The 23,831-nt window shown below is 42.1% G+C and overlaps 1 protein-coding gene across 29 annotated transcripts in view; it reads right to left on the bottom strand.

Moving 5' to 3' along the window:
• brip1 (BRCA1 interacting helicase 1) overlaps nt 1-23,831 on the bottom strand; it is a 280,957-nt gene that overhangs the window by 159,462 nt on the left and 97,664 nt on the right. For 24 of the 29 annotated variants that reach the window (XR_007482710.2, XR_007482708.2, XR_007482712.2 and 21 more), the window contains 2 exons: nt 10,615-10,689; nt 8,594-8,755 (listed from right to left, as the gene is read on the bottom strand). The exons of 1 other annotated variant lie outside the window; for it this stretch is intronic. Coding sequence is in view for 24 of the 28 variants with exons in the window: in XM_049725680.2 (XP_049581637.1) it covers nt 8,594-8,755; nt 10,615-10,689 (237 nt within the window). In the remaining 4 variants the exon portion in view is untranslated. The remainder of the gene's footprint in view (nt 1-8,593; nt 8,756-10,614; nt 10,690-23,831) is intronic. 4 more of the 29 variants (XM_049725661.2, XM_049725666.2, XM_049725664.2 and 1 more) reach the window with 2 other exon arrangements.

Below are 23,831 nucleotides of genomic sequence, written 5' to 3'. Positions count from 1 at the left end.
TTTCTTCGGGCCACTCATTTTAATGGAAGGATTCCAGGGGAAGGTTTGTGGGTGGCATTAGCGTAAAACTGTATCTGAAAGCTCAGCGCGCGAATTACGAGAATACTGACGTCACAGCCTACGCTCGAAATTCGGCACTGATAGATGAAATAGAGCGCGGAGTGCGCTGCGTCCGTACTACTGAGTACGCGCACGCACTTGTGAGTGTGCACCGTGCTTTCTGACACGGCTCCCGGGAGTAAATGCGCAGGCGGGCGCTTCCCCATCTACTGGGGAAACATAGTAATTGCAGGGAAAATGACCCCCAAAAAATTAATAATACTATTTATTCAGGATTGGCGGGCCGGATTAAACGGCCCCGTGGGCTGGATGTGGCCCGCGGGCCGTAGTGTGCCCATATCTGTTCTAGGGCCTACTCAGCAAAGGTTTTCGCCAGCATGGCGAAAGTTTTGGAGAAAAAAGACGAGGATCGTGCCAGGGAAATAGACAAGTCCAACGGGATCAAGAACTGCTTCAGATGGGCATGGCTCGATATATATATATATAAGATGTGCTGGACTATAAGATGCAGGTGTTTTACATGAAATGTCATCATTTCTATTACCTTGTTTAACCAAAACAAATCATTTTACAATATCATAAAAATCATGAAAAATCCATGGAGAAGCCGCACCAGACTACACTCATGTCGGTTTTTAAGGCAGTGCCGTCTGAGGGATCGAAGGTCACAGTCATTCAGTCTTGGTTTCCGGCCGTGGCGCTTACGTGCCTTTTGATGATATATTGGACCGTAGATGTTGAAAACCCTAAATTCTTTGCACATTTGCTTTGAACAATGTTTTTCTTAAACTGTTCAACTATTTTCTCACGCAGTTGTAGACTAAGTGGTGAACCTCGCCCCATCCTTGGTTGTGAATGACTGAGCATGTTTGGAGAGGCTCCTTTTATACCCAAGCATGGTACCCAATTAGCCTGATCACATGTGGGATGTTCCAAATAGGTGTTTGATGAGCTTTTCTCAGCTTTCTCAGTATTTTTTGCCACCTTTCCCAACTTCTACTGTAAGTGTTGCAGCCATGAAATTCGAAGTTACTTATTATTTGGCAAAAAAATGTTAAGTTTATCAGTTTGAACATTAAATGTTCTCTTTGTAGTGTATTCAATTGAATATGGGTTGAGAAGGCTTTTCAAATCATTGTATTTTGGTTTTATTTACATTTTACACAATTTCCCAACTTCAACGGAATCCGGTTTGTAGGTTGGTAAGAGATCCTTGAAGTCACATCTTAAGTGGACTGGGAGCCAATGAGAGTTGGCTAGTGCCGGGGCAATATGATCAAACTTTCTCTTCCTTGTGAGCAGTCCAGCTGCAGAATTTTGTACCAACTGTAGACTTTTAATACTAGACCTAGGAAGACCAGAGAACAAAACATTAAAGTACTCAAGGCGCAACGTAACGAACGCATGTATAATAATTTCCGCATCACGAGTTGAAAGGATCGGACATATCTTAGCAATATTACAGAGAGGAAAAAAAATGCAGTTTCTAGTTACCGTATTTTCCGGACTATAAATCACAGTATTTTTTCATAGGGTGTGACTTATACTCTGGATCAATTTATGTGTGAAATTATTAACACATTATTACATAATTTGATATGTTATTTTCACACTAAACCGCAAGAGGGCACTCGAGGCCTGTGTTGGCAACTGACGAGTCTGACGTAAGTGACGTAGAAAAGAAAGCGCCGCAACTTCTACCACCGGAGTTAGCGGAGTTGTTTAAAAGTGACACAAAGGATAACAATTTCATTGGATTTAGTGATTTGGAGTGACAAGGGTGGTTTGGTTAACATGTTTGTTTTTATTTATGCTATAGTTATCTGAATAACTCTTAATATGTTATGTTAACATACCAGGCATGTTCTCAGTTCATTGTTTGTCATGTAACATTAGCATATCATACAATTATCCAGCTTGTTGTTGCCTTTATTCTATTTTTATTTTATGTCTGTTCTTGGTGTTGGATTTTATTAAATACATTTTCCCCCAAATGCGACTGATACTCCAGTGCCTTCTTTATTTTGCATTTTATGGCTGGTGCGACTTGTACTCTGAAGCAATTTATAATCCAGAAAATACGGTATGTTTTTAATGTGTTTTTGAAAAGAGAGAGTTTGGTTATATATTAAACAAAGATTCGTTACAGTATCACTTTGGGTAATTTATCTAGCTAGACAGCGGTTTCCTTAAATAGGTGCTGATTACAAGCAGGACCAATTATCAACATCTCGGTTTTATCTGGGTTAGGAAGTAGGAAATGGAGAGACATCTGTTGTTTAATCTCAGCAAGACACACTTCAGGATTACAACAATCCCGCGGATTTGTCATTTCTAACGGCATATATAATTGGGTGTCATCCGCATAACAATGAAAACCAATATTATATGTACCTATAATGTCCCCATGCGGAATCATATAAATATAGTGTATTATATTTATATATAGTATATAGTATATAGTAGGTCCAACTACAGATCAGCATCATCGTGACACCACAAGTAACATTAATGAACTCAGAGGTCGTGTTGCCATGGAGAGGTGGGTCCTCTCTGAGAGATAAAAACTAAACTAAGAAAGTGCCGGCGTCGAAATACCAACGAAGGTTTCAAGGCGATCAAATAGTATGTTGTGATCGACAGTGTCGAAGGAAGCTCTAAGATCGAGTAATAATAGTGCAGATGAGGTGTTTGAGTCCATATCCAGGGATAAGAATTTTCCGCGGATCCGCGGATTTCTGTGTTTTTTTGCTGTCGAAAGTATCATTTTCGTGAATCATGTAAATCCGTTGAGATTTTTTTTTTATATATACCGTATGTGCCGGTGTACAGGTCGACTCGGTGTATAAGTCGACCCCCTAAAATTCGACGGAAATTTACGATTTTATGATATATCCTTTGTATAAGTCGAGCTCAATTGTTGCATTATATTAAACTTCAAAATTCAATATGCGAAATTTATTGACGAAATGTGTTCAAATTCCGGGAGGCCGTGCGCATGCGGCTGTTTATAAGCACCGCGGAGGAGATCGCGGCCGGCGAGCTCGCGCACGCCGCCCGGCACCAACGGGAGGCCGGAAATAGCTTCAAGCCGAGCGGATCGGCACTTTATAAGCACCGCGGAGGAGATCGCGGCGCCTCATTCGACTTCCAGCGGCCGGCGAGCTCGCGCACCCGCCCGGCACATCCGGGAGGCCGTGCGCACGCGCCAAGTGGCCAAAAATAGCCCCCGCCGAGCGGATCGGCTGTTTATAAGCACCGCGGAGGAGATCGCGGCGCCTCATTCGACTTCCAGCGGCCGGCGAGCTCGCGCACCCACCCGGCACATCCGGGAGGCCGTGCGCACGCGGCAAGTGGCCGAAAATAGCCCCCGCCGAGCGGATCGGCTGTTTATCAGCACCGCGGAGGAGATCGCGGCGCCTCATTCGACTTCCAGCGGCCGGCGAGCTCGCGCACCCGCCCGGCACATCCGGGAGGCCGTGCGCACGCGCCAAGTGGCCGAAAATAGCCCCCGCCGAGCGGATCGGCTGTTTATAAGCACCGCGGAGGAGATCGCGGCGCCTTATTCGACTTCCAGCGGGCCGCGCACTCGCGCACGCCGCCCGGTTCAAATTTTCTAAGTGCAACGCACAATGAGATGCATGAGAAACGGCCTTGGTTACCATCACATTTGAAGCGATGAATACGAAGTTAAATTTTATGACTCGGTGTATAAGTCGAGGTCGATTTTTTTCGGTCGATTTTGGATCGAAAAAGGTCGACCAATACACCGGCAAATACGGTATATAGGAGGTGTAACTGCTGAAGTCGAAGCAGTTGTGTCTTTCGCCGCTGGGCGGAGCTGTTGCGGCTCTGGCGAAGCTTCAAGTTTTGCATGGTGTGCAAATTATTTTTGTGTGAATTTATTTTTATTTCTTATTTGTATATAGTTTATCTTTCGCACTTTCTGGCTTTCTTTGTGGCGCCATTGTATGGCAGCCTTATGAGGGCCTATTGAGTTGCGCTCATGCCATCTGTGTGTCTTTTGTATACCCGCTCTGTGGTATGGATACTGCTGGGGCCTGAATTTCCCTGAAGGAGTAATCCCAAGGGATTAATAAAGTTGAGTCTAAGTCTAAGTCTAAGTCTAAGTCTAAGTTTGTAGAAGTGTGTTATTAATATTAAGTTACAATAGAAACGAAAGTAAATCCAACTTCGAGCGCACTTCCTGTTTCTGGGAAGGACGCGGGAAGACGACGTCATGACAGCGCAGTAGTTAACGGCCGATTTACGACGCATCATCGCAAGTTAATAAGTTGCCCTAGATCCTTTCAATTGTCTTTTGCTGGGATAAAGATTTTCGTAGCTGAAAAATAACCTTAAAAAAAAGATGATGAGACCATGGCGGACAGCCAAATAGTCTGCTTTGTTCTTTGTCTGACCCATTTTGTTTATTCATTTCTCAAACTCTCTGGTGCATGACAGTAGCTTTGCATTGTGTGAGCGTATACCACTTTGGCCTGCCAGTGAGCAACCGGATACTTTACTTAACTTATTCATGTCATCACCAGTTTTAGGTTGTGGCTGTGATTTCAAAGAATTAAGATCAGAGTAAACATCTGTAACAAAGAACTCTCGTCTCTTTGGTGAACAATCTGACACAAGGGGGGGTGGGGGGTAACAACGTTAGCCTCGGCAACTTGCGAGCATTCGCCCGCCTACTGCGACAGCATCTTTTGGCACATCTCAAGGCAAAATTAGTTAAGCTGTGAGTACGTAAATCGGCTTGCCTCTGTAAACCTAACTAACGGGCAGCAGTGATGCAACAACATCCCCCTTATTTTCGGCAGCATTTTGGCACTACCTTCGTCACATCATTTCCACTTGTTAACTTAACTTACGTGGAGAGCAAAGTGTTTTTACACCGCCACAATGTGAATTTGCGATTAAGTTTTCATTACTTGTAGATTAGTTATTTAGTTGGATGGATCTAGTGCAGGGGTGGGCAAACTTTTTGACTTGCGGGCCGAATTGGGTTCTAAATTTTGACCGTCGGGCCGAACCAGGAGCAGATGGATGTAGTGTTTGTGTGAAGTAATATAAATGACATGTAAAGGTCATTGCATAAAAGGTTTTTACTTTTAGTAGATACTAAAGCATGGATATGAAAAAAAACCTTTTGAAAACAAATGCATTTATTAACAGCATCAAAAAAAATTTCACCAAAAAACTACTATCAGTAAATATGACACTGTTATGATGAATAACATTTTCCATCACTTTAGCGATTCTTATTAAATACGACACTGTTATGATGAATAACATTTTCCATCACTTCAGCGCCTGCAGGTCAGATTTATGAAATGTTTATCTAATGAGGCGAAATCACATCCAACGGCAAACATTCTGACCAAATACATTATCTTGAAGAATCACTGAAAGAATACATCTAAATAAAGTAATAAAGAAATCAATAGTATTGTTGGTTTCGCTTTTTTGCCAGTGCATCATAGTCTGGAGTAAAATTTGTTGTGGTAATTCTTAGGATAGAGCCGAGGTGTCGGTCCGTTAACCTAGATCTGTGACGGGCTTTGTTGATGTTCATGTGGCTGAGAACGTCTTCTCACACACGTAGGTCGAGCCAAATTGTCCACTCTTTTTTAACATTCGGCACTCAGTGTCCACCTTTCTTTTCTTCGGGCCACTCATTTTAATGGAAGGATTCCAGGGGAAGGTTTGTGGGTGGCATTAGCGTAAAACTGTATCTGAAAGCTCAGCGCGCGAATTACGAGAATACTGACGTCACAGCCTACGCTCGAAATTCGGCACTGATAGATGAAATAGAGCGCGGAGTGCGCTGCGTCCGTACTACTGAGTACGCGCACGCACTTGTGAGTGTGCACCGTGCTTTCTGACACGGCTCCCGGGAGTAAATGCGCAGGCGGGCGCTTCCCCATCTACTGGGGAAACATAGTAATTGCAGGGAAAATGACCCCCAAAAAATTAATAATACTATTTATTCAGGATTGGCGGGCCGGATTAAACGGCCCCGTGGGCTGGATGTGGCCCGCGGGCCGTAGTGTGCCCATATCTGTTCTAGGGCCTACTCAGCAAAGGTTTTCGCCAGCATGGCGAAAGTTTTGGAGAAAAAAGACGAGGATCGTGCCAGGGAAATAGACAAGTCCAACGGGATCAAGAACTGCTTCAGATGGGCATGGCTCGATATATATATATAAGATGTGCTGGACTATAAGATGCAGGTGTTTTACATGAAATGTCATCATTTCTATTACCTTGTTTAACCAAAACAAATCATTTTACAATATCATAAAAATCATGAAAAATCCATGGAGAAGCCGCACCAGACTATAAACCACAGGGTTCAATGCATGTGCAAAAAGTCGTGTCGCATAGTCCGGGAATTACGGTAATAATAATAATTATTACAATTAATAATGAAAATAATAATACCGTATTTTTCTGACGATAAGTCGCGTTTTTTTTCCATAATTTGGGTGGGGGGTGATTTATACTGAGGAGCGACTTATATGTGAATTTTTTCATAAAGTGAAACCGCGATCGGCCGGGTAGCTGTCCGGGGACGGTGGATGGGGCTCGGACATGGCTTTTACGCACGCCCGGTCCTATTCTATGGAGCTCTCTTCCACCTCCGTGGCTGGAAGTGCCACCTCCGAGGATGGAAGTCCACGACGCCACACGCCTCGAAGTCGACACCGGTGCTTGGGGCCGTGTGGCGGTTAACTATTTATGTTATAATTATTTGATATATTTTATTTTGTGTAGCAACTTGTATATGTTTTTATCGTTACAATTCAGTACTTGTTGGCTCGATGAACTCTTGTTTTATTAAATAAAGAGACGTTTATCAAACCAAAGTCTTTCCTTGTACTTTAACGCTACAATATAGTTATATACTAGATCTGTGGAATAACGATGAGGCTGACGTCAGGGCGCACGCGCGGCGTTGTTGACAAAGGACGAGGAATTTGATCGATGGATTTAATGATTTGGAGTGACACAGATGGTTTGATAATATTATTGCTTATATAATAGTTATTTGATATAGTATAATTTATATATCGTTATATGGGCCTGTGGAATATTTTGAAGTGCAAGCGCCGTCAGCGGCGCGCACCCATTGTTGACATAAAGGACGATCGATGGATTTAATGAATTGGAGTGACACAGATGGTTTTATAAACGTGTTATTTATGTAATAGTTTTTTGAATAACTAAATGTTACGTCAGGTCCGTTCTCAGCTCTTCCTTTGTGTTTATGTCACGTTAGCATACCTATCGTTTAGCCTGTTGTTGCTCGTTCATGTCTGTTGTTGGTGTTGGATTTTGTCGAATAAATTTCCCCCAAAATGTGATTTATACTCGGGAGCGACTTGTACCGTAATTTCCGGACTATAAGCCGCAACTTTTTTTCCAAAATTTTTAACCCTGCGGCTTATAGTCAGGTGCGGCTTATATAAGATTGTTTTTGTGATTTTTGTGATGACATGATCACTTTTATACACTCGTAAAAAGGCTGTGGACCACTGTTGTGCGGTATCGTGAAGAAAAAAACAACAACAAAAATACTATTTTGAAACACTACTATGGCTGCTGCTTATTCTGGCTGTGTTGCTTGTGACTATTATGAGCTTTAGTAGGAATGCACGCTAGGTGACCTGCGTCAAAGGGCTCTAAACCCTTTCTCTTACTCTGCCATGTGACTCAGAGATTACACAAAGCAGTGGCGCTGTTTGGACCATCAGCATTGTATTAAAACCCAATCAATCAGCATTTAAATTCAATTCTTCTGACATTTTGCTCACCAAAAACAAGTTGTAATGAATGTGAACTTTTAATGCATTTTATTCAGAAGGTTACTTTGAACCCTGAGGCTTAAATGGCGGCGCGGCGTATTTATGGATTTTTACGGCTTTCTGTGTACTGTCTCATGTGCACGTGCGTCCTATAGTCTGGTGCGGCTTATGTAAGAAAAAAACTAAAATACCCCTGAATTTTCGCTGGTGCGGCTTATAGTCCGGTGCGCCTTATAGTCCGGAAATTACGGTATATGTTTTTTTTCACATTATTGTGCATTTTATGGCTAATGCGACCTATATTCCGGAGCGACGTTTAGTCCGAAAAATACAGTAATAATAATCTGTTACAGTTACTAGCTCCTCAATACTTACCTGACAAGATTTCTTAAATTCAGAATCTCCAAACATCAGTTAATGTCCGTATTTCTTTCCTAGTGTCGAATCCGTAACCAAGTCATTAATTTATGTTATTAATCCAAATAAGATCCAAGAAATCAAACATGACAAAAAGCCTTCAAATGGACACACAGCAACCACCGTGACATTCCCAGAAATATGAAGTCCAAAACGTGAGACTGACATTGTAAATCATGGCTCACTTTTAGCCAGCCTTTATAACAGTTGCTGTGCTCACAATGCTGAAATGTTGTACATCACCGGAGGCCAAATACACTTAGCAGATTTTTTCTTTTAAATTGATATGTGTACATATTTACCTTGTAGGAAGGCAAGAAGCAAAGCACACCCTTGGGCACAACTTTGCAGACATTCAGTAGCAGGGCACCAACTTCATCCTGGAAGGCATATGTTTCAGAATGTTGAAAGGTGGCACAGAGCTTTCTACCTTGAGGTCCTACACCAACAGTGCCAACCCAAACCTGCAGAAACATTTTCCAATTTAATTTTCAAGTTTTTCATTCAGAGAATGTCTGCTCTCGTATGCTATCAAATGTAAAGTTTTATTTTTTTTATTTTATTTTATAAATTATATTACCAGTTATACGTCATGGGTAAATTTGTGTGCATGAGTGGCTGTGGTCCCTTGAACCCAGTGCTTCTCAATTATTCTCTGTGATGCCCCCCCAGGGAGAAGAAAATATTTCACGCCCCCCCCTTCATATTAACCCTTATTAACATTAAAGAAAACAAAAAATAAATAAAAAAGAAAGATCAACTTACAATAAAGAATAACTTTATTAATAACATTGTTTTTTTTAGTCTGTAACAGAACAGATTCAAAGTGCATCACTTTGCCTGAAATTAAAAAATAAATTATAATTATTCAAACTATAAACATTCTTGACCAACTGCCATTTTATGCTGAGAAAATACGATAAAATAATAATAAACATATAATATCAAATTAAATAACAGCAATAAATAATATTCAGTTTAAAGTAATCAGTGTTAGAAAAATTGTATATATGTTATCATGCGTTCTCTAATGAGTACTTATTCACAATATTACTGTTCAGTATGCTTGCTGCTTTGCCTTGCTTATTCTTATCTTGTACAACAGAACAGAAGGATTACGGCTGGGTCAGGGGCGAGATGACGGTTGTGTCAAACAAGATGCTGCTGACAGCTCAGCGTCCACCAGAACAGATCGTGAAAACAACACGTCAAACAATGCGTCATGAACCTTCTGATCTTCCTTAAAGAACGTCACTTTCTCTTTTTATCTCTCGGAATATCGCTTAAACTGTTTTGCTGATATAGCCATATCTGCACGCAACACTTTGTGCGTTACTTTTTCTTTTCTTACGAGACGAAGCCACAATCTCCCCCCCCCCCCTTAAGGGCTAATCGTCTCACACTGTGGGTAGGGCATTCCAAATAAAAAGAGCGAGGAGTGTAAAACATTTTTAGTGTAGTCGGATTGCTGTAAGTCTGAATGCACTCCTCGCGAGAAAAGACTCAATATTCTGCCTCACTGGTTTTGTCTGCTGATCCTTTTGCTGATTTTGAACCTAACAGATTTTTGGGGGCTCGTTCCGGGGTCTCAATAGACCTATTTCGGGATTCCAGCTGACTTTTCGACCCAGGACAAGTCCTTGGCCAAGGCATATAGAGGAAACCCTTTTCACGGGGCTGACTCGATCAGTCAGCTGGACGCCGGAGTGGTTGACGAGATCATCCGAGGAGAAGGCCCAGCAGACTGTGAGTACGAATCTTGATTCTGTTGAAAGTAATGAAAGTGCAGTGACAAGAGCTCACTTAAAACCTTGACAATTCTAGACCCTATCAAGTGCAATTAGAAACAGTAAATTCCGCTGGGATGATGGAGTCCCCTGACTGATAAGTCAGTTAAATTCCATGGGAGAGCGGCCCATCTGTTTTCTAAAGAAGTACAGGTAATTTGGAGCAGTTAAATTCCGCTGAGGTGTCGTGGGGCCTCCTAACTTAGCCTTCCTAATGTGTTAGCTTTCTGCTGCCATCTGTGGTGTTTTTCTTAACTCTTGTTTAGCTGGTTTGGCTTCTTTATCCATGAAAAGATAGGTTTTATATCTACTTTAAGAATAAGGCAAAAATAAGTTTTTCCTTAGTATAGGAAGGTTAAAGAGTTTGTTAAAATCCACGGGAGGGCGGACTCCCCTGCTTGCCTGTGAGACGATAAGAGTGCGCATTGTGTGTGTGTGTATGGTTTGACTGAGAGTGATCTCATTTGAGCTCTCCTTTATATAAAACAGGATTGTAGACAGTGGCTTTGTGTGGAAGGAGAGGAAAGGAGACTTACCACAGAATATTTTACCACTGTCCTGTGAATTAAATTGGCTTTAGGACACTGTAGGTGCCATTCGAATTGCCAACTCTGAAATTTAGAGAAATAAACCATGGGAAAATCAAATAGCAAACAAAAGCCGCTACCCCGACATGAATTAAAATGCAAGGGGTCGACACAGAAAATATAAAATATCTTGACAAATGCATATTTTGGACAGAGGTGGTTGCATTATGCGACGTGGCGGTGGCGAGGCTCTCCGCACTTCAGTTGCTCCCCCCACCCTTGTTATCAGCTGGGAAGATTGTTATGTCTATGTTGTGGGCCCGTGTGTTTGTTTCTGTGTATGTTTGTCTTTGTGTATCAGTTCGTTATAAAGGTTGGAATTGCGCTAAATTGGTGCACGAAAACGGTGTGCTAGACAATGGTTTATCAGATTTGCATTGTTAAATGTAAAAATTAGAAATTATAGAATAATATGACGGTTGTGGGCAGAAACTCATCCGACGAGGAGAGTGCCCAACCCTCATAAAAATGTGAGAGTAAGAGAAAACATACATTGTAGAACTGGATAAAATTAGGTTAATGATTAGAAATCAATGGTGTTATTATTATTCTCTAATCCCCTGCATTGCAAATGTCTTCATGATGCAGATAGGTTAACAGGCTAGGACTTTAGTGAGGAGATAATTTATCAATTGATGGGGGTTAGTAATTGTCCAAATTCTAGTCACATGTTTTGAGGGACCACAGCAACAACATTATATTTAATTTGCAGGCCATTATTTAGTATGATATGACAGTGTCTAGCTAAGTAGACTGTTCTATCAAAAAATGTGAGAGTGAAGGAGGAGGTTTGATTTGTAATCTGACATTTGGGTCCCATTTTGAAGAGTCTCTGCAGGAGCATAGATTGTTTTTGTTTAAAGATATGTTTAACAGTTTATCTCGGTGCAGTAAGGATATAGCAATTTTGCAAGACTTAAAATTAAAAATTAAAAAGCAAAATTACATTCTCATTTTCCCAGATGAGAGGAAAAGTGAAAGATAAGGAAGACGAAGAAAAGGTAAAAAAGAACTTGCTGTTGCACAGACAGGAAGATGATGACACAGTGTCAGCGCGAGCTCGCTTAAGAATTGCAGCTAAGAATGTGATGAATGAAGATGAGAAAAATGATCAAATTACAAAGACAGATGTTGTGGCACGGCAAAGCGAACCATCCTTTCCGTCTTTGTACCCCAAATTAAACAACTCATTGCTTCCTGTAATTTGAGAGGTGATGAAGTACAACAGGTTTTCATGGCATCCTTAACCAAACATTGGGCAAGCGTTAAAGGCACCTGGAGTCCTTTTGATCTCCAGGGCCGTCCATTGGAATATAACAGGGTGCCATTACAAATACGAATTGACCAACTATTGGGCAGGATAAAAATAAAATTCCAACATAGAGCAAATTATACAGACATTGGCCGAACTAAACAAAAACAAGATAAGTTGTTTGAAGACTTTAGACACAGACCAGAAAGAGTGTTCAACTGATGTCTATGATCAACAACTCAAAAATGCTCTACATGCAAATTTGCGACCAGTGTTATGTCGACAACGAATAAATTCGACAAATTTTTCCCTATAAAATGGTGCCGTTTGGGTTTGAAGTACATAGTTGCTTCAAAGGAGAAAAAGCATGATTTAAGATACGCGATTGATCAATGAGAAGGCTATCCCTTGTGCCAGGGGTGTCAAACTCATTTGTTCAAGGGCCGCGGTGTAGTCATGGCTTCTTTTGGAGGGCCGGTATGACTGTCATACCCGAGTAGATGTGTGAGCGCCTCATATTGTGGGAGTTGCAAAACAAGCTGACGAGTAACTCGCTTTCAAATCAGACAAATACAAACTGGTCTAATATTTAAACTTACAACATTATTAAGAGGGAAGATAATTTGCAATTCGAGTAATGACATGAATATGAAGCACAATTTGACACCTGTGCCTTATACAAAGGTAAAGTAGGATTAGGAATTGCTTGCAATATAATTACAACTTAGTTAACACCTGTGTGATTGATTGATTGATTAATTGATTGTCAGATTGATTGATTGAGTGACTTTTCTGTCGCCTGCACGTCATCTTTCTTGCATGGCTACGTTGCTGTCTCAGCCGCACCTGACCGTTGAAAGATGCACGACACTCAATCCTGCCACTCTCATTGCCCTTCCTGACGACGGTGAATTCCATGATTGTGTCGATGCTGCCCAACAGATTGCAAAGGCTCGGCCTGATTTGGAAGACACGCCTCTGCCAGATGGTGATGTGGTTTTTGTTGATGGGTCTTCTAAGAAAAATGATTCTGGAGTGACCCTTACTGGGTATGCCATTGTTACTGCCGACGAAGTCTTGGAGGCTGCTAAACTGCCATCCTATATGTCAGCACAGGCCGCTGAGCTCATTGCTTTGACTGGGGCCTGCAAATTGTTTGCAAACAAGTCCGTCACTATCTGGACTGATAGTCAGTATGCTTTTGCTACAGTGCACGTTTTTGCTCAGCAGTGGAGCAACCGTGGCATGATAACTTCTACAGGGAAACCCGTCACCCATTCCACATTACTAACTCAACTTTTGGACGCTGTCCAGCTACCTTTAAAGGTGGCTGTTTGCAAATGTGCTGCTCACACTGCAAGATCTGATCCTGTTTCTCTTGGTAATGCTTTTGCTGACAAATCCGCTAAGGCCGCTGCAGAAGGCCTGCTCCATGTCCTCTCGTCTCTCACTGATCATGATTCGATGTCACACATCTCCCCTGATGTGTTGCTTGACATGCAGTCTCAGAGCCCCTCCCAGGAACGACTCTCTTGGGAAAAACGGGGTGCAACTAAAAACACTGATGGTCTTTTTGTGTGACCTTTGGGCAAACCTATCTTGCCTCCTAACTTGTTCAAATGGGCTGCTATTTCGAGTCATGGGGTCCACCCATGTCTCGACGGGGGGTATGGTGAAACAAGTTGAAGCTATTTATACGACATACGGTTTTGCAGCTTTTTCACGAGGCAATTTAAGACCTCAGAGAGGAAAGTTCCCGACTCCATTGTATCCGCTTCGGACAATACATATGGTTTATATCCAATTACATAAATGTGAAGGGAAAGAATATTGTTTTTTCTGCATTTATTTGTTTTCTGCATTTATCTTATTGTAAAAAGGTGATCTCCGCAGACCCAACCTAAGTACGGAAGGTGAGCAAAGTCTGGTAATAGTGCCTGATCCTGGTGCCAAGATCCAGGGTTGACACGAAAGCTAGCAGAAGCCAATTTCCAAGACACCAACCCGAAGCTCAGGGTGTTGACTCTGAGGAGATCCAAAAACATGAGCATTAGAGAGTCATTTGGTGAGTACTTTAATCCGGCTGTGGCCTGCGCAAAGTCTGCCATGTGTTTTTGGTTGCTTTTGCTGGTTTGTGTTACCATTGTATTTTTTTCGGGGGTTATTTTATTTGGAGAGATGGAGTACCATGAGCCTCGAACATTCTTCTCTCAGGCAACTACCAACACTGATTCTAATCAATACGGCTCATGGGGAAAAATTGCTAGACATAAGCGCAACAAAAAATCCCCTTTCGATCATGTTGTTTGTACACCAGAAACCGTCCGCGTTCCAACTTGCGTACCATGGCTTTTGTCTTGGACTTACAATAACTCATTAATGTTTACTGTGGCTCCTAATACATCTTCTTCTATTATTTTACCAATGAAAAGTTTGAAGGGTTTTCGAAATGGTCACCCCACTACTGGGGATAAATGGCTCGGATATTGGTGGTATTTAACTGGTCACCCGGTTAGCACCGACTGGGCCACCCTTGTCACCACACAAACGCAAGATTTTTGGCCCTCTGGTTCCAGTGAAGAGGCTGTGTTCTTTGCTAAACGAGTAACTTTGAAAAATCAGGGCACAAGCCTCCTTTTGACTCTTACACTCCCTGATGGTCAAATTCGTCCTCCAAATGCCACTTTGTTTAACACTTCTTGTTGGGGTTTTCAACTGTGGGCTTGGTCCTCTGGAATTGATCCCCACTTTCCTATTGCTATTTGCATTAACAAAACAATGTCGATCGCAGACCGTCCCGTTACAAATAATTACACCTTGTCAGCAGGAGCAAAAATCACAAGTATGCTCCTCACTGATATAGATAGCTATTTTATAGCCTCCACAGGGATAAGCGGTCAAACCAACAACTGGCTTCTTATGGCTGAGCAAGCCGCAAAAATGGCTAACACCAGTTGCATTGCATGTATGGGTCCAAGACCTCTTTTGAAAATCATACCTGCAAATATAGTTCCTAAGTGTGCTGTTGTTTTAATGTTAAACTCATCCATTTCACCCACTCATGATTGTTTTAAATGGGATAAGGTTTACCCTGTTGCCTCTATGACAAAATATAAACCCCTTTTTTCGTCCGATGTAGCTAAGGGTAATTTTACATGCATTAGATTACCTGGTACTGGTGAGAAGCTCGGCGCCCTACCTACTCCATGGTGTGAGTCCATGACCAATGTCACTGCCCCTTTTTTGCCCATTGCTCGTAGTGATATTTGGTTTTGGTGTAATAGTAACAAACTTTATGATAGGTTGCCTTTAAACAGCTCTGGAATTTGCGCTTTGGTAACCCTATTGTTTCCTGTTCATTTGATACCAATGTCCTCTTATGATCTAACATCTTTTGCTAAGTCCGTAGTGCCCGAATACTGGCCGAGAACGAAGCGAAACGCCGAATGGCAGGGCGCAGCTAATCCAACTTACATAGACGCCATTGGTGTTCCTAGAGGAGTACCGGATGAGTATAAGCTGGTGAATCAGATAGCAGCTGGTTTTGAATCCGCCCTGTGTTGGTGGTGTACTCTTAATAAAAATGTTGACAGGATTAACTACATCCACTACAACGTGCAGAGGCTTGGAGACTGAACCGGGGCGGGTTTCAAGGCGGTCCATTCCCAACTGGCCGCTACTTCCCTCATGGCTTTCCAGAATCGAATGGCCCTTGACATGCTACTCTCAAAAGAGGGCGGTGTCTGCGCCATGTTTGGTGAGCAATGTTGCACATTTATTCCAAATAATACTGCAGCCGACGGAAGCCTGTCCCGGGCCCTTGAGGGTCTGAGGACCTTGAATGGGAGGATGAAGGAACACAGTGGGGTGAACACGGAGGTTTGGACCGACTGGTTGAACGTGTTCGGAAGGTACCGCACCCTGGTTTCCTCGGTTCTGGTCTCCATTGCCGTTTTCTCTGCCATTTTGACCCTGTGTGGATGTTGCTGCATTCCTTGTCTCCGATCCTTAATTAATAAGCTAATTACAACTGCTATCTCTCCAACAGCTGAGACTTTTCCGTTACTCCAAAGGGATGACCTTTCGATCGACGGGAGTTCTTTCTCTAGTGACGACTCTGTCAGCGAATCCATTGTGGTAAACCTATCCGATTTGTTTCGTGACTCTGGCTTTGACGATTAAGACTCAATTTCCTCCCAAGTGTAAGTTAGTTCTTGCGAAATGTGATCCCTTGGCTGAAAATCTTTTGAAGTGGCCATATGGGTGATAAGTTAGTCCCCGAGAACTTATGATAAACAGGGGGGAATTGTTAGAAAAATTGTATATATGTTATCATGCGTTCTCTAATGAGTACTTATTCACAATATTACTGTTCAGTATGCTTGCTGCTTTGCCTTGCTTATTCTTATCTTGTACAACAGAACAGAAGGATTACGGCTGGGTCAGGGGCGAGATGACGGTTGTGTCAAACAAGATGCTGCTGACAGCTCAGCGTCCACCAGAACAGATCGTGAAAACAACACGTCAAACAATGTGTCATGAACCTTCTGATCTTCCTTAAAGAACGTCACTTTCTCTTTTTATCTCTCGGAATATCGCTTAAACTGTTTTGCTGATATAGCCATATCTGCACGCAACACTTTGTGCGTTACTTTTTCTTTTCTTACGAGACGAAGCCACAATCTCCCCCCCCCCCCCCCTTAAGGGCTAATCGTCTCACACTGTGGGTAGGGCATTCCAAATAAAAAGAGCGAGGAGTGTAGAACAGATTTTTAGTGTAGTCGGATTGCTGTAAGTCTGAATGCACTCCTCGCGAGAAAAGACTCAATATTCTGCCTCACTGGTTTTGTCTGCTGATCCTTTTGCTGATTTTGAACCTAACAATCAGCAACATTAACTCAGGAGCACAATATATAAAACATTTTAACCTACAAAACAAAAATGAATAAAACATTTTGTGCTGTTTTTTTAATCAAAAGGAGGCAGTATTCCACAGCTGCAGGTAGTATCAGCTCTTCTGCAATGGTGTTTTTTTTTTTTTTTTTGCACTGAGCAATATGGTACGCTGCTTTATATGATGCTTACAGTGTTTGCTGATTGACTGAAGTAGCATTCACAAAGTGTTGGCAATATTCAGCCTGTTTTCACTGAAATAATAATAATAATAATATCCATCCATCCATCCATCCATTTTCTGAACCGCTTAGTCCCCACGGGGGTTGCGGGCGTGCTGGAGCCTATCCCAGCTGTCATCGGGCAGTAGGCGGGGGACACCCTGAACCGGTTGCCAGCCAATCGCAGGGCATACAGAGACAAACAACCATTCGCACTCGCACTCACACCTAGGGACAATTTGGAGTGATCAATCGGCCTACCAAGCATGTTTTTGGGATGTGGGAGGAAACCGGAGTGCCCGGAGAAAACCCACGCGGGCTCGGGGAGAACATGCAAACTCCGCACAGGGAGGGCCGGAGGTGGAATCGAACCCGCACCCTCTTAACTGTGAGGCGGACGTGCTACCCAGTGCGCCACCGAGCCGCAATAATAATAATAATAAATTATATTTATAACGCACTTTACATTCGGAGGAATCTCAAAGTGCTACATGGCAAGTAAAAACAAGAAAACAAAGCAAGGACAAGTATAAAACAACTGGACGACAACCAGGATATGAGAACAGGAATTACGGAAATGCTAGAGTAAAGAGGTGAGTTTTAAGTCCGGATTTGAAAGAGTCAGTGGATTGGGGTGCTCTTAGGTGGTTGGGGAGGGAGTTCCACAGTGTGGGGACTCCATGGCAGAAGGCCCGGTCGCCCATGGTGCGCAACTTGGTTTTCGGGACGTGGAGAAGGTGTGAATTGGATGAGCGGAGGCTTCGGGTGGCAGGTTTTGGGGCAAGGAGTTCTTTGAGGTATGGGGGAGCATGTCCGAGGATACACTGGTGAGTGAGGAGGGCGATCTTATAATCAGTTCGTAATTTGATGGGGAGCCAGTGCAGAGAACGGAGGATGGGTGTGATGTGGTCGCTTTTCCGCACCCTCATCAGGATCCTAGCAGCGCTGTTTTGGATGTATTGAAGCCTCTGGAGGCTCTTACTAGGGATCCCGATAAGGAGTGCATTACAATAGTCTAGCCTGGAGGAGATAAAGGCATGGACAAGTTTTTCAGCATCCGTTAGGGTAAGTGTGGGGCGGAGTTTGGAAATATTCCTGAGGTGGAAGAAGGTTTTGCAGATGTGTTTTATGTGTGACTCTAGGTTGAGTTGCGGGTCCAGTTTCACACCCAGGTTGGTGACAGTGGCTGAGAGGGGGATAGTGTGACCGGCGAATGAGATGCTTGTTATTGGGCAGGTATGGATCTGATGGGGAGTGCCAATTAACATGGCTTGGGTTTTGTCACTGTTGACTTGCAGGAAGCTGAGATTCATCCACACCTTTATCTCCTCCAGACACAGTGGGAAAAACCTCAAGCATCTTATCAACGTGATTGGGGTGCATTGACTTTAAGTGTCGCCTTCATTTATTTGGCTTCATACTGTCCGCTGCCAACATTGTAAGGCACAGAAAACACACCGGTCTTTCCTCGTCTCCCATCGTAGTCATACTGAAGTGGAGCGTTACGTACGCTTCGTCATATATCCTTGTCTTAGCTTTCGTGTGACTCTCAATTATTTTATCTCCGTCTCTCTCCGCTGTTCTTTTCAACGCTGTTCAATATTTTTCCATGGTGTCACACTGCACTTTTTATCGCCTGCTCTGTGCTGTGTGTGCTTTTGTTCCGTGCGCTCTATACTGTAGAGCAGGGGTGTCAAAGTCAAATGGACGGAGGGCCAAATAAAAAATTTTGCTACAAGCCAAGGGCCGGACTGATCGAATGTTCATTGAATTTTTTTTAAATGACGCATATAGTCTAGTGAACCTAATTGAACCTACTGAAAACCTAACAAATATATTCCAATATGATCAGATAAATAAAGCAATATTTTCTTATGGCTCTGTCAGTAATCTTTAATTTTCAACAGACACAAAAGACAAATTTCCTTTATATAAAAATCCCCATAACATTAAAGGGAAATGTGCTTTCGGCAGTTTGCAAACATATTTTTAAGGTTGTGTTAAACTTATAATCATATTAATATAATATCTAGTATCGGAGTGCTCGTGTGGATTGGTGGGTGGCGAAGAATGTGCAGGTAAACTGCATGAACTTGTTTTCTTCGAAGTGTTGTGGAATAGGCCCAGACAGGGAGTACCGGACGAGAACACCTCAAGGTCGGTGAGAAACGAGAACAACATCACGTCCAGGTGGTCGGGCTTCGCGGGGAAAACCCAACCGCCTGACCTCAGTAATAACACCTAGACGGGGAGGAGATGGCCATCAACCAATCATCACACAATGTTTTGCATGCTTTAATATTCATATTGTGTTTCTTCAAAACTGGGCAACCCGGAAGAATGTGTCGTCTTTTGGTGGTCACAAAAACGCACGAGTTTTAGTGTGAGGGACCCGGGACCCAGGCCTGTATTAGTGCGCTTTGTCAGGAATAAACAATTGGTAAATTTGGTCTGATTGATCTACTGGTCTTCTCTTTGACAGAACAAACTCGCAAAATTGTTAGGTGCGCCAATTGGTTGGATTGGGACATAGCAACTCATGTGTTAAGTGTTGATCGCAATTTGGAGTCAGATCAATAACTAAAATCCGTAGCCTAACAACATGAACATTAAATGAAAGAAACCTGTATTGTTTAAGGCACCATCAGTAACCTATATTTTATATTTTAGCAAAAGTGGTCTAAATTTACTTCAAAGAAAAAAATAATACCAATTTTCTTTCATCCACTCAACTGAAATATTTTTAAAATATAATTGGATTGGATGGATGGATGGATGAAATACAATAAAATAAAGTGCAAAAATCTATTAATCAAAAACACTTTCCTCAAGGAGAAGTAACATGCAGTGAAAACAAATATTAAACTTTAACTTTTAAACTTTCTATTTTAGCAAAAGTGGGCTAAATTTACTTCAAAGAAAAAAATAATCCGCGTCTTTCGTTTCATAATGTCGTCTCAGATTATACTCTTTCAGTACCGCCACACTTTCTCCACACAGAAGACAGAGGTTTTCCAGCTACCTCCGTGAAGATATACTCCGACTCCCACTTATTTGAAACCCCCAGTTCTCAGTGTCCACCTTCCTTTTTGCCATTTTTGAAAGTTAATTTTACAGTTATGCTGACTGCTAATAATAAACACTGAAATGAAGCAGCGTACTGCTCGGTGCGTCACCGTTGCATTGTGGGAAATGTAGTATTGGTGCGTGTAAAAGATCTGCGGGCTGCCGGCTTGCTGCGGTCTGCGGGCCGGTTCTAATAATAAATCAAGATCATCCCAGGGGCCGTAAAAAACCTTCTCGCGGGCCGGATGTGGCCCGCGGGCCTTGACTCTGACATATGTGCTGTAGAGTGACCGCTCCTTGCGCACACTCTTCCTGTGATACCGCCACCTACTGCAATAGATGTCTAATTACCCTTTAATCTAGTACAGCCAAAAGAAAAGCATGTTGGTCCCTGGTGTCACACGCACCCCCCTTGGTATCGCCCCACTATTTGAGAAGCACTTCTTTAACCCAATAAGGCCTAAAGCGCCTGGCAAAACACACCTAAAACCTAAGGGGGACGAGAAGCTCTCCCGAAAACCTGAGGTTTTAATGGGAATTCAACACAATTGTCAACACCTACTAAATAATTGATATCTCAGCTCCTGTTGCTGATAGAAACATAATTTTAATTCCACCTGTCAATGAGGTTTGACCCTCCCCATGTAAAATACTTGGCAAAAACAACGAGATGAAAAAAAAATATTTCATGTGACAGGACATTTTTTCCATATTATTGAAATTAATAGTGGGTTTTTAAAATTAATGAACATTGAAAAATCAAAACACACGGCCCCAACCAAGTCAAGCAACATTAAGCAAGACACACAGAGCAAACTGAACCATTCTGGGAAAGGCGGCCATTCAAAAAAATTTTAACCAGAAAGACAGCACAAATGCAGAAACAATCAAGATGAAGAAAGTGTGCAGGTAAAACCTCACCTTCCTGAGGGCAACATACTGAAACGCTCACCAGTGAGCACACATTTTGCCTGATGAGCAAAATAAATGTACCTGAGCAGGCAGGATGGAGCTCAGTGTTGCTCAGTTAAAATAGAATACAGTAATCCCTCGCTATTTTGCGGTTCACCTATCGCGGCTTCTGTGCATCGCAGGTTTTTATGAAAACAAATATTGCGGCTATATTTGGTGCATCACAGCTTTTTGGTTTGAGCGCAGGGCTTTGTCTACCCATATGACTTTGCAGCACACTATTGGCCAGTAGGAGACCAATGGGATATGTTGATCTGTATCCTTGCCGATGATTGGCTTAGAGCAACTCTAACCAGGCTTTATCTCAATCTCCTGCGACATATCCACTCCACTTCGTTTGTGTCAGCAAAATCAGCGGCATCTCTGATTTGCGCTTCGAACGAGGCAGGACAACCAAATGCAATATGGGCTCTTTATTTGGGGAAAGTTTAAAGGAAACAAGGAGGTCTGGAATGCCGGCAGAGCAGGACTACGAGAAAGGCTGACGAGCCAGTCAGCGAGCTCGCGTCGTGCATCATTGAAGCAGAAGGGGATACCAAGCTTCTTAAAGCTATTTAAAAAGTATTTAAAGATATAATAAAGTGTTTAAAATTATTATAAAGTGTTTAACATTATACAAGTCTTGTGCGGATGCCCTCGCGCTGGGCTGCGGGGGCGCGTCAGCCGGTCAGCACCTTAAGAGCGGAGCAGAACGGAGCTGTGACACCTTTACACTTTAAAATGTTTAAAATTACAATAAAGTGTTTAAAAATAAAATTATAAATGTCATGTGCAGATGCCCTCACGTTGGGCTGCAGGGGCCAGTCAGCACTGCAAGAGCAGAGCGGAGCCGTGACATCTTTACACTTTAAAATGTTCAAAAAAGTGTTTAAAATACAATAACATATTTAAAAGTACAAAATATAAGTATAAAAATAAAAGTATATATTATTGTGCGAATGCCCTTGTGCTGGGCCGCGGGGTCGGCCAGGACGCAAAAGCAGAGAGGAGCGAGACATGTTTACACTTCAAAAAAGGTTCATAAAAGTCTTGTGTGAATATTGTAACAATATATTTACTCTTATTTATTTTCTTATTTTTGTAAATAAATAAGAATGTTTCTGAAAGTCAGTTTCACTATAAAAAATTACAAGTGTTTAAAAATACAAAAAAGTGTTTAAAAAACAATTAAGTGTATAAAACTAAAATAAAGGTTAATAAAAGTGTTGTGCGGATATTGTAACAATATATTTACTCTTATTTTGTTATTTATTTAAATAAAGATTGTTTATGAAAATCAGTTTGACTTTAAAATGTTTACAAAAGTATTCAAAAATACAAAAAAGCATTTAAAGGTACAATACAGTGTTTAAAAATACAATAAAAGTTCATAAAAGTATTTTGTTGATATTGTCACAACATATTTTCTCTACATTGCAGATTTTCACCTATCGCGGGTGGTCTTTGAACCAATTATCCGCGATAAACGAGGGATTACTGTATAACTTTATATATTGTTGCACATTTCATAACAGCTGCAGCTATAACAAAGTGCTTTACATGTAACAACTGTACAAGTACAACAAAGACGGTGATAGTAAATTAAAACACAAATATACAGTGCAGAAAAGGCTGCTCGAGGACTGTGAGACTGTATCCTTTAAGAGGGCGGAACATAGAGACCACGCTTCGTCGTATGTGTTAGAAGGAGAAAGGCAGAAGAGAAAGGAGAAAGTTCGGATTTCACAGAGTTTAAGTTTAGTTCAGCCCAGTACAGTTTACCCCACTTCAGAGTGTGCGTAAAGTAAGTAAGTTCCACACGTTGTTTATTGTTTATAACTACCAGCCTCTTTGACTGCCAGTTAGTGATACAAAATGTCCTTACACATGTTTAAGAGAGCTATTATCGCGGTTTTGCGTCCATGCATACAACTTTGAATTGCGCTATTTTACGTATATATTGTTGATATTTACATTATTATAAATATTATATGATTAACACCAATTATTATTTGTTTATAGAACCACACACACACACACACACAGTTGTACTGAGGCTGCCAGTCTAATTAAAACTTCAGAAACCATGAGCTCACCTCTCTTTCTTGGAGCTCCTAACCCAGGGGTCGGCACCCCAAAATGTTCAAAGAGCCATATTGACCCCCCCCATAAAAAACATGCCTGTCTGGAGCCGCAAAAATCTAAAAGCTTTTTATAAGGCAACATAGACTGTCAATACATGAGCTGTATGCCTACTATTAAAATAATTAAGTAGGCTAAACATACAAAGCAACAAAGCGATGTAAAACGTCGCCCCTGGATAGCCAGCGGACTTTGTTGCGCAGCAGGAGATCGGCATATTCGCTGTCAACTTCATCTAGCAATTCACGGAACTGGCGGTGGTTTAATGCTTTTGCGATTGTTTTGTTCACAATATGGATGACAAGGTTCATTACCTCCATACACTCCGGTGGGAATGTTTACGCACACAGCGCCTCTTGGTGCAATATGCAATGGACAAATTTTTGCGACCCTCTCATACTCGGTGTGCCGTCTGTAGCGACTGAAATCAGGTGGCCAGTGTGTATCTCTGTCATTTAAACATTGCAGCACAGCCTTGCAGATGTCCTCCCCCCCGTGTTTGGCCTTTTAGTGGTAGCAATTTCTTCTTGTGGCCCATTAGAGTTCACGTACCTGCATAACAGAGCTGTCTGTTCAATATCGGTCACATCACACGCAATTGAGAAAGCTGGAGCTGAATTAATGTCCTTGATTTGCTGATC

This window comes from Syngnathus scovelli, chromosome 7 (genome assembly GCF_024217435.2).
Source record: "Syngnathus scovelli strain Florida chromosome 7, RoL_Ssco_1.2, whole genome shotgun sequence".
Taxonomy (NCBI): domain Eukaryota; kingdom Metazoa; phylum Chordata; class Actinopteri; order Syngnathiformes; family Syngnathidae; genus Syngnathus; species Syngnathus scovelli.
Note: the sequence above shows the minus strand (reverse complement) of the source record. Positions and strands in the feature narration are given on the sequence as shown.